At 44.1% G+C, this 14,324-nt stretch overlaps 1 protein-coding gene across 2 annotated transcripts in view; it reads left to right on the top strand.

The window, feature by feature from the left end:
• Positions 1–14,324, top strand: part of MAP3K5 (mitogen-activated protein kinase kinase kinase 5) — a 282,518-nt gene that overhangs the window by 48,460 nt on the left and 219,734 nt on the right. For both annotated transcript variants that reach the window (XM_075862477.1, XM_075862478.1), the window contains exon 2: positions 13,990–14,129. In XM_075862477.1, coding sequence (XP_075718592.1) covers positions 13,990–14,129 — 140 coding nt within the window. The remainder of the gene's footprint in view (positions 1–13,989; positions 14,130–14,324) is intronic.

The raw sequence follows: 14,324 nt of genomic DNA on the forward strand, positions 1-14,324 counted from the left end.
GGAAATCACGTCCCGTGGTATGTCAGCCGGCAGAGCTTTGGGTTTAGGCAAACGGTGAGCATGATCAATAATCCAATCCGGAGGGTGGGTGTCGGGCAATAGGGTTTTAATCAGCTTCTGGAGATACCCCTGAAGATCCGCTTGTGCCACTGATTCAGGAATGCCCCGAAACGTAACATTGTTCCGCCTGTTTCGATCCTCAATATCCGCCATTTTGTTTTTCATAGCTTCCACCTCCTCCTCTAACACATAATGCGCATCAACCAGATCATTATGGGCCTGTGTGAAATCTCCCATCTTGTTCTCTACATGATCCACTCTAGTACCCAGATCTTCTATGGAAGTATTTAGCTTGGCAGTGATTTTGGCCATATCCTGTTGCAAAGATCCTCTGAGCGCCATTACAATGCCTTTTAATAAACGTTTCTGACGCCACCTGGTCTGTGGTGGGCAGATTAGATATGGGGTCTCCTTCCCTTGCAGCATCTTCCTCCGAGGACCCTGGGCTCTGTCTATCAGGGTTTGCTATAGTCCCTTCTTCCTCCCTCTCCAGCCTCTGTTCCTCTGCCCTGTCAGCTTGGGGTGTTTGCAAAGGGCTAGCTGCATATAGCGCTTCTCCCTCTCTCTCCTTGGATCCCTGTCTGGGGCACACCGGAGTGTGTGAAGACTCACCCAGAGAGGCTGCAGGAGACGCTGGTCCGGAGCTCCTGCCACGAGCGCCGGAATCTCCTGGGGAGTTCAAGCCGGCGCCATCTTGGATGCCGTCCCGCCTCATGCTGCGGGTAGAGAAGAAGTCTGTCAGGCGCTTCGGGCCGGTTTTGTTGCCTCTCTTCCTGGTCATCTCGCCTGCATTCCGGGAATCCGGAAAATGCCAGGTAAGTCGGCTTTCGGTCGCTTATTTACCGTCGCTTCGAGGTCTGAGGACGGCGCTCCGAGTTAAGCGTCCGCCACAGTCAGCATCCAGGCCACGCTCCCCGGGCCCCCCAGATTTTGATTGACATCCCCGTGGCTGCTCTACTTCACTACCAGCCTTCTCCAACTCTTGCGGATGTGCCATCGCCTTGTACTGGCATGCGCGGTGCAGCCGGGCAGATTACACCTCGCTGCACAGTGCGTGCCCATGTTGTACAAGGTAATGGCTCATCCGAGAAAGTTGGAGGAGACTGGTACTGATGTTTAACCGCCAGGGGGATGTCAATCAAGCATGGAAAGGTGGGTTTGGAGGCAGGGCTATGTGACTCTTCAGGATAGCAGCACCGCCCCATGACCCTTTAATGAGTAATTAGCATATAGTGGGTGCCGTTTTAAAAGTTGGTTTTATAGATTTTGCTGCATCTGAAAAAAACATACATGGGAATGTTTGGAAATATTGTCAGGTCATGTATTACCGCATGATGGCGGTTCAAGGGGACCAGACAGGTTCCCATTAAATATACAATGAATTGAAAACAACTCCATCTGCCCTGCAATTTTGTTATTCTAAATATATCCTATATAATTACAGCTCCAGAACCGAGCTCTGTGCGTAGACGCAGCGCCAGAACCGAGCTCTGTGCGTAGACGCAGCGCCAGAACCGAGCTCTGTGCGTAGACGCAGCGCCAGAACCGAGCTCTGTGCGTAGACGCAGCGCCAGAACCGAGCTCTGTGCGTAGACGCAGCGCCAGAACCGAGCTCTGTGCGTAGACGCAGCGCCAGAACCGAGCACTGTGCGTAGACGCAGCGCCAGAACCGAGCTCTGTGCGTAGACGCAGCGCCAGAACAGAGCTCTGTGCGTAGACGCAGCGCCAGAACCGAGCTCTGTGCGTAGACGCAGCGCCACAACAGAGCTCTGTATATAAATACAGCACCAGCACAAATAAAGCTCAATTTAGTGCAACCCCTGCCATGTAGGTTTGTACGGCGTAAAACTACAACTCCCAGCATGGCCCGAACAATGGTAAGGATATTCTGGGAGTTGCTGTTTCACAAAAAAAAAAATCATACCACCCATCATCTCGCTGCAGATCATACAGAGACTACAGTACTGATTTCGAGGCAGGATAAACATAAACATTAAGTGACTCACCAGTGACAGCTTTTCAGATTCTAGTTGTTCGTTTTTCTCTTCTCCAGACCTCTGACGACTTCTCCTTGCTACAGCCCACTCCTGCGGTTTTGCCGCTCGCCACTCAGATGTCTTCAGCTTCACTTTTCAAACATTTCTGCACCTATAAATGAAAATTAATTTCTCATGGTGCCACACACTACACCCCTAGATATAGTTGTTCCATACACTGTACCTCTAACTATAATAGTGCCATACACTGTCCCTGATTATAAAAGCACCATACATATAGCTCCCTGTAAATCGTGCCTCCATAGTTCCCTCTGTTGATGGTGCCCTACATAGATCCCCCTGTGGGTAGTGGCCCACATACGGCCCCCCTGTAGATAGTGCCCTAACATATAATGCCACTCATACTTTTAAGTGAAACAAAAAACAACTTTACGTACTCCCCTTGATTTTCGTTCCCACGCCTTCCTGTGTCAATGCAGGCCTGCTCTCTTCTGAGCAGGTCTGCTGGAGTTGGACGATGCAAGCGGCGCGATGACGCCATCGCGCCTCTTGCATCGTTGAAAAGTGCTGACTGGTGGAGCAAGTCATTCTGCCCTGCCAATCAGTGCTTTTCAACAACGGAAGCGGTGCGATGACGTTATCGTGTCGCTAGCGTCCTTGAGAGGTGCTGATTGTTGGGGCAAGTCATTCCCTGCCAATCTGCATCATTGTAAGGAACCTATAGACGCAGGTACGATCAGTGCAGGAGGGTGTGGCGGCGGCAGGTTTCAGTGGCGCCGCTACCCCCTCAGAGGCAGCAGGCTCATGGACGGTGCTGACCTAGGATTGTCTGATGGAAACAGCCTCACGCCAATAGGTCAGCGTCAGAGGCTCAGTGATGGCTCCACCCATTAAGAATCGCTGGCGGCCAAACCCACTTGGCTAGACAGCGAGTCATTTCCATATTGGTTGCTAAATAAAGAGGGGTCCATAGCTCCGCAACGGGGGGACGCACAAGTACAAACACAGCGGCTATTAGGTAAGACTGCTAAGGCTGGATTCACACGAGCATGTTAGGTCCGTAAAGGACGGAACGTATTTCGGCCGTAAGTCCCGGACGAACACACTGCAGGGAGCCGGGCTCCTAGCATCATAGTTATGTACGATGCTAGGAGTCCCTGCCTCTCCGTGGAACTACTGTCCCGTACTGAAAACATGATTACAGTACGAGACAGTTGTCCCGCAGCGAGGCAGGGACTCCTAGTGTCGTACATAACTATGATGCTAGGAGCCCGGCTCCCTGCAGTGTGTTGGGTCCGGGACTTGCGGCCGGAATATATTCCGTCCTTGACGGACCGAACATGCTCGTGTGAATCCAGCCTCACTCACTCTGTAAGATTTAGTGACAGGTCCTCTTTAAAGCTGACCTGTCACTAACTCATATATAAATTGTACTGATTTACTAACGTGAAAAGCCATTTCTCACTGATTCCGGCTCAGGTTTCTTTTTTTCTTTTTCACGGCTCAATTTGTTCAGTTTTCTCGGCTGGAATTCCCTGCAGCACCCAGGGCAGATACGCTGTGTGCTTTTGTGCAGTGTATCCACCCTGTGTGAACATAGCCTTTGGGAGATATATAACTAGGTAAAAGGAATAGTAGAGTACGTGTGATACAAAACATTTGACTGAAGACATAGATGACGTACGTCTGCATGGGGCAGCACTTGTGTGACAAAAATCAGCTGATGTACGCTATATTATCTGTTCCAAACTATCCTAAATAGAATCAAGTATCCTGGCTATGTCTGCTGCTGAATACAATACAATCCTTCGCTCAGCTGAGGGCAAGGTGGGAAAGAATTAAAGGGGATATTCAGGCTTTATAAAAAAAAAATGCACTGTTAACTGTATATGCCATAATTTAATTTTAAAACTGTATTCCCCTGCGACTCTGGCGATGCCGATAGACAGTTAAAGAGGCTCTGTCACCAGATTTTGCAACCCCTATCTCCTATTGCAGCAGATCGGCGCTGCAATGGAGATAAGAGTAACGTTTTTGTTTTTTTTTTAAACGAGCATTTTTGGCCAAGTTATGACCGTTTTTATATTTATGTAAATGAGGCTTTATAAAGTACAACTGGGCGTGTATTGTGTTCGTTACATCAGGCGTTTTTACTTTTACTAGCTGGGCGTTGTGTATAGAAGTATCATCCACTTCTCTACACAACGCCCAGCTTCTGGCAGTTCAGACACAGCGTGTTCTCAAGAGATCACACTGACGTCACTCACTTCCTTCCTCAGGTCCTGCATCGTGTCGGACCAGCGAGGACACATCGGCACCAGAGGCTACAGTTGATTCTGCAGCAGCATCGGCGTTTGCAGGTAAGTCGATGTAGCTACTTACCTGCAAACGCCGATGCTGCTGCAGAATCAAATGTAGCCTCTGGTGCCGATGTGTCCTCGCTCGTCCGACACGATGCAGGACCTGAGGAAGGAAGTGAGTGACGTCACAGTGTGATCTCTTGAGCACACGCTGTGTCTGCACTGCCAGAAGCTGGGCGTTGTGTAGAGAAGTGGATGATACTTCTATACACAACGCCCAGCTAGTAAAAGAAGTAAAAACGCCCCGATGCTGGACCTGGGGCAGGAAGGGAGTGACGTCACAGCGTGATCTCTCGAACACGCTGTGTGTCTGCACTGCCAGAAGCTGGGCGTTGTGAAGAGAAGTGGATGATACTTCTCGTCAGAACGCCCAGCTAGTAAAAGTAGTAAAAACGCCCCGATGTACGCACATCATACACGCCCAGTTGGACTTTTACTTTAAACACTCCCACTTGGACTTTTGCAAGGCTCATTTGCATAAATACAAAAATGGTCATAACTTGGCCAAAAATGCTCGTTTTTTAAAAATAAAAACACTGTAATCTACATTGCAGCGCCTATCTGCTGCAATAGCAGATAGGGGTTGCAAAATTTGGTGACAGAGCCTCTTTAACACCACCTCTTTGTGCAAGCATTAACAAATGGGTGTTAGGATTCCCCTTGTCAAAGGGCTGTATCCATACATAGTGACAGTATGACACTGTGCAGGGACACATCCTCCTGACCAGGGCAAATGGTAACATGCATTTTTCGATCAGTCCTGGACTTCACACAGACTCTTTGTGAAATACAAGGATTTCCTATAATAAACATGTCAAGAGAGGTGTCAGATTCTGTATAAATATAGTGATTCACAGGTGACGACTTCTCAAATTCTAGTAGTTTTACCAGCCATGACCCATTTCTGCAGAATTTGCCACTCAGATGTTTTCAGCTCCTCACTTTTCCAACATTTCCATACCTATAAACGAAGATAAAATTATCATGGTGCCACACACTAAAGCCCTTAAATTTAATAGCACCATACACTGCGCCCCTGAATATCATTGTCTCGCACTGTAAAGTAAAGCACCGCATACACACAGCCCCTGTAAATTGCGACACACATATCCTCCTGTAGATAGGGCCACACACATCCTCCTGTAGATAGGGCCACACACAGCCCCCAGCCCTGTGGATGGCGCCGCACACAGCCCCCAGCCCTGTGGATGGCGCCGCACACAGCCCCTTGCCCTGTGGATGGCGCCGCACACATCCCCCCCCCCAGCCCTGTGGATGGCGCCGCGCACAAGCCCCCCTGTGTTAACAGGGGAAAGATCAGCAGATGAACGAGCAAACGCTCAATCATCTGTTGGTCATATAGTTTTTTAAAAAAAAGTAAAAGATTATCGTGGTCGGCAGGATAGAAACGAGGTGACAGGAGAAAACGAGCACCGATCAACTGCACCGGTCGCATATCGCTCGGTGTAAAAGGGCCTTTAGTGTCCGTGAGCTATATATAGAGAGTGCTGTGAAACTTTTTGCTTTTTTCTTTTTTTTTTTGTCTTACTGGAATGTTTCAGTTTATCAAAATGCTGTTCAACCCTACATGGTTCTTTGTGAAAAAGTAATTGCCTCCTGAGCTACTAAATCAACCACTTACCAATTTAATTTGACAATTAGGTTAAATTTCACTAGTCACACCCGGGCATGATTACTGCAGGCTAGAATATCTCAAACAGCAGCTCCTGATGCCACGTTCCAAAGGGATTCAAATACAGATGCCAAACAAAGTCATTGAAATCTACCAGTCAGGTAAGGGTTAAAAAGCCATTGCTAATGCTCTGGGACTTTAGCGACTCGCAGTGAAAGCCATTATTCACTATTCATTAATCGGTAAGACTTGGAACAGTGGTGAAACTTCCCAGCATTGACCGACCTACCAATATTTTTAGAGCGCATCGATGAATATCTAAAGAACAGCAGTCCTTATTTGCTTCATTTAAAGGATAATTAAACGTTCAGACAACTTCTGACATGCCACCTATGACCTGTCAGAAGTTTTCTGAAAGTTTAGTTATCCTTTAAGATCAATGGTTCACAATAAAAAAGACACACAGCAAAAAGGGCATCCATGAGAGAGTTGCAAGACGCAAACCACTGCTGACCAAAAAGACCACAGAAGCTCGTCTCGCATTTGCCCAAAAAAATCTTGATGATACCCACAAAACGTTTGGGATAATATTCTTTGTACTGATGAGTCAAAGGTGAACATTTTTGGAAGACCTAGGTCTCGTTACATCTGGCATAAAACTAAGACCACATTCCACCATAAAAACATCGTAGCAACAGTCAAACGTGATGGTAGTTTGATGGTAAGGGGCTACTTTTCTTCCTCGGGACCTGGACGACTTGTCATAATTGATTAAACCATGAATTCTGCTCCCTGTCAAAGAATCCTGAAGGACAATGTCTGCCCGTCAGTTCATAACATAAAGCTGAAGCGCATTTGGGTTATGCAGCAGAACAATGATCCGAAGCACACAAGCAAGTCCACATCTGAATGGCTCAAAAGAAAGAAAATGAAGGTTTTAGAGTGGCCGAGTCAAAGTCCTGACTTGAATCCTATTGGGATTATGTGGCAAGACCTTAAACGGGCAGTTCATGGTCTCAAACCATCCAATGTAGCCGAATTAAAACAATTCTGCAAAGAGTGGGCCAGAATTCCTCCACAGCGATGTAAAAGTCTCATCGCAAGTTATTGGAAATGTTTGCAGTTGTTACTGCCAAGGCTTGCACAAACCGTTTAGGGGGGCAATTACTTTATCACATGGGTGGTACAGGTTTTGAATAAATCTTTTATTCTCAATAAATGGCATTATTTAAAAACTGCATTTTATGTTTACGCGTGTTATCTTTTCGTTTGTTAAAATTAGTTGTTTGGTCTGAAACATTAAAATGTGACAAATTAGCGAATACCTTTTCTCCCTGCTATCTATATAAATGATTAGGTTTATGAAAGAATACTGTGAATCAATTAGTTAATGTAAAAGTAGAAATGCAGAGGTAGTAGTTCCTAAAAAGTTCTCTGCTCAGGTCTCTGGTATGCTAACCTTTTTGGAATATCTGAAAATCTTTGGCCTTTTCTGGCAAAACAAGGAAATTATGAAACAACATTAGACATCTGTCTTAATTATTTCCGAAGTATGACTCCTGAGAGTATATGTGGTGCTCGACGAAAAAAAGCTTCATTTTTGGCCTGACCCTCCCCCATTCTACAAATATGTCTATTACTTGGTTGGAATTGCATGTAAACTACCGGTGTAAATGATGACTCATAGGTGAGATATATTAGGACTGGTGTTTCATACATCAGCCTTCATATAAAGATAGCTGGAATAAGACTCCCTTATAAATTTGGTGCATCTATGTCTGTCCATATGCCTGAAAGGGAAATCTATGGCAGCTACGAGCAGCAGGCAAGATTTTCGCTCGAATTTTCACTAATTTCTGGGGTAAATGAAAGCAACTTTGTCGGGTAGAGGCAGACCACACCCCTTTTGATAAATCTTACCCACTTTTGAGGAAAGTGCTGTGTGCGGTGTAAATGCATCACAAGTCAATCCCCCCCCCCCCCCATAGTTTACAGCAGATATTTTAGCAATAGCACTAGTAAGGGTATGTTCACATGCTTAGCGAAAAACATCTGAAAATACAGAGCTGATTTCAAGGGAAAACCGCTCCTGATTTTCAGACTTTTTTCAATTAACTATCGTTTTTCACAACGTTTTTTACAGCCGTTTTTGGAGCTGTGTTTCTATAGTCAATGAAAAACTGCTCCAAAAACGGCTCAAGAACTGACGTGCACTTCTTTTTCATGGGCGTTTATTTACGGGACCGTTTTTCAAAACGGCCGTGTAAAAAAATGCCCCGTCGGAACAGTACGCCGTTTTTCCAATTGAAATCAATGGGCAGATGTTTGGAGGCGTTCTGCTTCAGATTTTTCGGCCGTTTACGACCCAAAAAACGGCTGAAAATAAGCCTTCTGAATATACCCTGAAGGTTTGAGACACAGGTTGTGCTTTTAAGCTTCTTCTTTCTAGATCCTTTTATTTAAAATTTATATAAATACGCAACTGTTATTTTATTTCCATCCTGATTTTTTTATTTTATTTGATTTTAAATGCTGTTTATAAACCTGTTTCAGATGGCTATAATTCTTCAGTAGAGGTGCTGGTGGTCCAGATATTGCGGTCAGGAACCGGCCTTAGGTAAAATATATAATATTTCACTCTATAAGGCCTCATGCACATGAACATATTTTTGTCCTCCCGTAAATACGGGTCCTTGGTCAAACGTATTCGACCCATATTGCACCAGTATTTACGGACCTGTGCCCGTAAATACGGGTCCGGTGTCACCAGTATTCCACCCGTATTTACGGGCGTGTTTTCAATGCAAAATTGCACAGCTCTAATCGGCAGCCCTTCTCTCTATCAGTACAGGATAGAGCGAAGGGACCACTCTTTCCGCAGCAAAAGTAAATGAAGTCTATGGGGCACCCGTAATTACGGGTGGCTACGTGTGCACCCGTAATTACGGGAGCGTTGCTAGGCGATGTCAGGGGATAGTCACTGTCCAGGGTGCTGAAAGAGTTAACTGATCAGCAGTAACTCTCAGCACCCGGGAGAGTGACTACTGCTGGAGTTCATAGTATTAAAAGTTAACTTACCCAGAACTCCTTCTTCTTCTTCCTCCTCCTCCAGTCCGGCCTCCCGGGATGACGTTTCATCCCGTGTGACCGCTGCAGCCAATCACAGGCCAATCACTGGCTGCAGCGGTCACATGGACTGCCGCGTCATCCAGGGAGGTCGGCCTGGATGTCAAGAGAGTGATCCGTCACCAAGACAACGGCCGGGTAAGTATGAATTTCTTTTACTTTTACTGCGGAAAGGGCTGTTCCTTCTCTCTATCCTGCACTGGTAGAGAGAAGGGGCTGCCGATTAGTGCAGTGCAATTTTGCAGTGAAAACGTGCCCGTAAATACGGGTGGAATACTGGTGACACCAGACCCGTATTTACGGGCACGGGTCCGTAAATACTGCTGCAATACGGGTCAAATACGTGTGAGCAAGGACCCGTATTTACGGTAGGACAAAAATACGTTCGTGTGCATGAGGCCTTATACATTTTTTTTTTAATTTTTTTTTTTTTTAACTAAAACAAAGTTTTTACAAGTTTGTTTTTTTTGCATCATTTTTGGCTTGGCAGGAAGTGTTATTCATAATCATATTGTTCTTTGAATAGAATGGGGCTTTCTGCAAGTTTCTGAATGTCACAGTTCAGCTATTCTTGAATACAGCTTTGTTTTACTCCCCACTATAAGAGGGAAAAAAAAAAAAAGCAAATCGGGTTAATTCTGTGTTTAAACTAAAACATCAGCACATGTTGAAAAATTATTATTTCTAGGTTGTTATATTAATCACATACTAAAATGTAGCAGTACTTGAGTACAATGTGGGAATAGTTTCAGTTCATAGTAGCAACTTTTTATTTGTGCACATCCTTGTGGTCATTCATCGTCATTTGGACAGGTATGATCATTCTTAGTTTGTGCATTTTAGATGGAGGGTTTTAAGGTTAATGTAAATAAAGAGGAATCCTTATATTCCGTTTTATGCAACTTCTTAAAATACTTTTGTGTTTTAGTTCATCAACCAGGAGGCCAAAATGTTTAGTTTAAAATGAATTGCCTACACTCGATACAAAGGGGGTTTCAGTCTCTGGATGTAAATAAGAATCTTTCCGTTCAATAACCTCAAGTAGACATCATGTAAATGGTAGAGAAATTGAAACAAGTCTATCAGGAAGTTGCTGAACTTTTTATTATACAGCGCTTCCGACGGTCAGGCTAGGGGCTCCGGCATTTTAGCTCCTGACATCACTGTCTATATATGGATCGTGACGTCAGTGGCTTCTCCAGAGCTGGAATCCCCAGGAAGAACGCTTCCGACGCTCTCGCCAGGACTGTAGCTCTGAACATCACTGTCCATATATGTAGTGATAGCAATAAATAGTACCTTCCCGTAAAAAAAGAAATAAAAATGCGCACTTCTCCGAACCCCTATGCGCCAATTTTAGACATTCCGTGTAACACAAACGCGTTTTGCAAAGGACGTCCGCTGCTCCGGCATCAATTTTGTTCCTGTCGAGCAAAAAAATTTCTTTGCTTGGATGATTATCATCCATGTACAGATGCTGCGTCTACAGCTAAGGGAGGGTAGTTAAAGTTGTTCTTGATGCTATTTCAATGTTATATATTACATAATGTACACATTTTTGACATTGCTATGTGTGGGTGAATTAGGGAATTTTTGGGGTAAATTTTATTCATACAATTACCTACAAAGCATTAAAAAAAGGGGTAAAAACAGTACCTTGTTTTCCGGTTTCTGACAATTTTTGTCCTGTAAAAAAACAAAAAAAACCCTACAAAATAAATTTATATTATCTCCAATTTTTCATTATAAGAAAGCCCTATATGTCTTCAGGTTATTACAGTCGTGTAGATACCTAACATGCATAGGTTTTTTGTTTTTATTTAGTGTAGGGGCAATAAAATGTATTTTATGCAAAATAAAGACTCTTTTTGGGACTTTTTTATTTATTTGTTTTTGTTATTTTTTTTTTTTTTTTAATCCCATCAAGGGATAACTTTATTTTTTACTTTTAATGTATTAGCATACTCCTGTAGGCTAATACATTACACTGTGTCACTATGACACAGGCTGCTGATCGGGCAGCACATAGTGTGCCCGAACAGCAGGCACATGGAACAGACAGCCCTGGGGTCCTTTGTAGGTCCCCAGGGCTGACTGCAGAGGGATTCCCCGGTGTTTGATCGCATCACTGGAATCCCGGTGATGCGATCAAAGAGGGGAATTCCCTTTGATCTTGCCGCGGTCCCGGACCGCGGTAATCAAAGAGTTAAACAGCTGGGGTTGGAATGTTTGCCGACCCCAGCTGTGTTCAGGAGGCTGCTCTAAGATCAGGAGCTGTTAGTAACAGCTCCTGCTTAGAGGACGAGCGCTCATCAGCCTCATCTGCAGCGACGCCAAAAGACGTCTCTGTAGATTAAGCACCCGCACCGCCTGACGTCAAAAGACAGTGGGCGGTCGGGAAGGTGTTAATTGGGTCAACAACTGGCTCAGTGATAGACAACAAGGTGGTTATTAATGGTACATCCTCAGTGGGTCACAGTTACCAGTGGGGTTCCACAGGGGTCAGTATTGGGCTCTCTTCTTTTTAATATGTTTATTAATGACCCTGTAGAGTGTTTACAGAGTATAATTTCAGTATTTGCAGATGATACTAAGCTCTGTGAAGTAATCAACATAGAGAAGGATAATGTAATACTACAGAGGGATTTATGGAAGCTGGAGGTTTGGGCAGAGAAACCTAGATTATAGGTTGGACCTGATGGATGTGTGTCTTTTCTTTCAACCTTATCAACTATGTAAGGCCCCATGGACACGACCGTAGAATTCGTCCGTAATTACGGACCCATTCACTTCTATTGCCCACAGACACCTTCCCGTATATTTAGAAAGGCACTGCAAAATATACGTAGGACATGTCCTATTTTTTTTTTTGCTTTTTACAGACTGTGCTCCCATACTTTATATGGGAGCACGGCCCGCAAATGCGGGTGGCTGTCAGTGGCCAGTCTGGCACGGGATTACGGGCACAGTCGTGTGCATGGGGCCTAACTATGTAATTCTGAGGTGGAAATGCAACATAAATGTACATGCTGTGGATTTTAAAACACGCATCACAGGTCATTTTACGTTTGGAAAGATTCTGCAACGTGTGGATGAGATTACTTGATATCTCATTTAGTTTGCTGGTACTGTATTACGCTGTGGATTTGCTGCAGGAAATCAGCACGTAATACGCATTGTGTGAATTTGGCCTTATAATAATGCCCCCCCCCCAGTCCTCTATTTTCAAGGCTATATAAATTGAATTCTTCCCTCATAATGAAGATTCCCCATTCTTCTTTAGTTGCCACTATTAGTTTAGTTGCTCTTCTTTGCATTTATTCCAACTCCAGGGCATCCTTTCTATGAACTGAAGCCCAGAATGGATCTGCGTATTCTAAATGGAGCCGCACTAATGCTTTGTAAAGATGTTATATTATGTCCTCTGTCCTGCAAGTCCATGCCTCTTTTAAAATCTGACCGTATCCTGCTGGCATTAGAATCAGCTGATTGACATTGCATGCTGTTATTTAGTTTATGATCTACATGTACACCCAGATCCTTCTCAACAAGGGACTCTCTCAGTATAGCTCCCCCTAGGACATATAATGCATGCAGAGTGTTGGTACCCAGATGCCTAACATTACATTTATCCACATTGAACCTCATTTGCCAAGTTGATGGCCAAGCATTCGGTGTGTCCAAGTCGGCTTGTAATTTATGAACATCTTTAAAGGGGTTTTCCACTTTCTGAAAACTGATGACCTATCCACTGGATAGGTCATCAGTATATGATCAGTACGTGTCCGACACCCGGACCCCGCACCAATCTGGATGCTGTCGGACAATGTTTCTGGAAGCACATGGCTCTGGTCAAAGAATAGCGGCAGAGCTGCAGTTCCGCTGAATGGTTGCTATGCAGTGGTCGGAGCCATCTACTTCCGGCTCCAACTACTGCATCCCGTTGTAAACATCCGCTGCACGGAGGCAGCCAGAGTTGCAGATCGGTGCGGGGTCCGGATGTCGGACACGCACCGATCATATACTGATGATCTATCCGGTGAAAGTGGACAACCACTTTAATACACTGAACTAGTCTAATACTTCGCTTGGTGTACTACATAGCTTTGTAGCCCACCTCCTGAATTCTGTGTTTTGATAAATTTATAGATTATCGATAAGTAATTTTTAACCAGTGTGATTACATATTTCATTACTTTTAATATTCATCTTTATCAGTGGGGGTATTTTACTTGACTTTTTAAATAGTATTATTATTAATTTCTTAGAAACATGTCACACTAATATGGCCAGTGGATCTTTTGTATTTCAGTCTGTTCTGTTTTCTATCCCATTGTGGAAGCAATGCATACAACTGAGAGTTGCATGTTCCCCATTGAAAGTTTGTATGAGATTATTTCCCTTTAGCAGAAAAGTATTATAATACATTTTTCCATGTATACCCATTAAAACATTATCCCCTCTGGATTTGGGATTACTGCACTGGCTCTTAATAGTTAGCATTATGCTGTGCAAGTGATTTTATTCCTCAGACTAGCAGTATTGCTTGATGAATTTATTTTTCTTAGTTTACTCAATGTTGCTTTATTTTGACAATGAATATATCAAAGACTTGCCAAAAGTGCTGTTCCTGCTTAGCAAATAGGTAAAAAAATTACAGTTGGGATGTTTTGTTTACACATTAACTTATTATACAAACCTCTTCTTAAAAGTAAAGAAGTGCATTTCACCTTTTGTTACTAATCTTTCTTTGCTCCAATACGGTATATTTTAGTATATAAAGTACTTACCTTGCTTTTTCTGTGTATTGCAGATATTGCAGTGGTAGAAATGACTGATGCTTTTCGCCAGCCTTCTCTATTCTACCATCTGGGCGTTCGAGAAAGTTTTAGCATGGCCAATAATATCATCCTATACTGTGATACAAATGCTGACACTCTGCAGTCTCTCAAGGTAAGACAAAGCAAACAAATTGTGCTGGCACATTATGTACAGTAGGTCTAGTAAATTATCATCATTGTTTGCTTTACCTAAATAATCAAGATGATTGGACTTGTGTGCCCTGTGCAGGCTGGAGCAGGTGCTCGGCTGTCTGACAGCCGGGCTCCTGCTCCTATAGTAGCGATCAAAGTTTTCTTCGACCACGAC

Source organism: Rhinoderma darwinii, chromosome 4 (genome assembly GCF_050947455.1).
Source record: "Rhinoderma darwinii isolate aRhiDar2 chromosome 4, aRhiDar2.hap1, whole genome shotgun sequence".
NCBI lineage: Eukaryota > Metazoa > Chordata > Amphibia > Anura > Rhinodermatidae > Rhinoderma > Rhinoderma darwinii.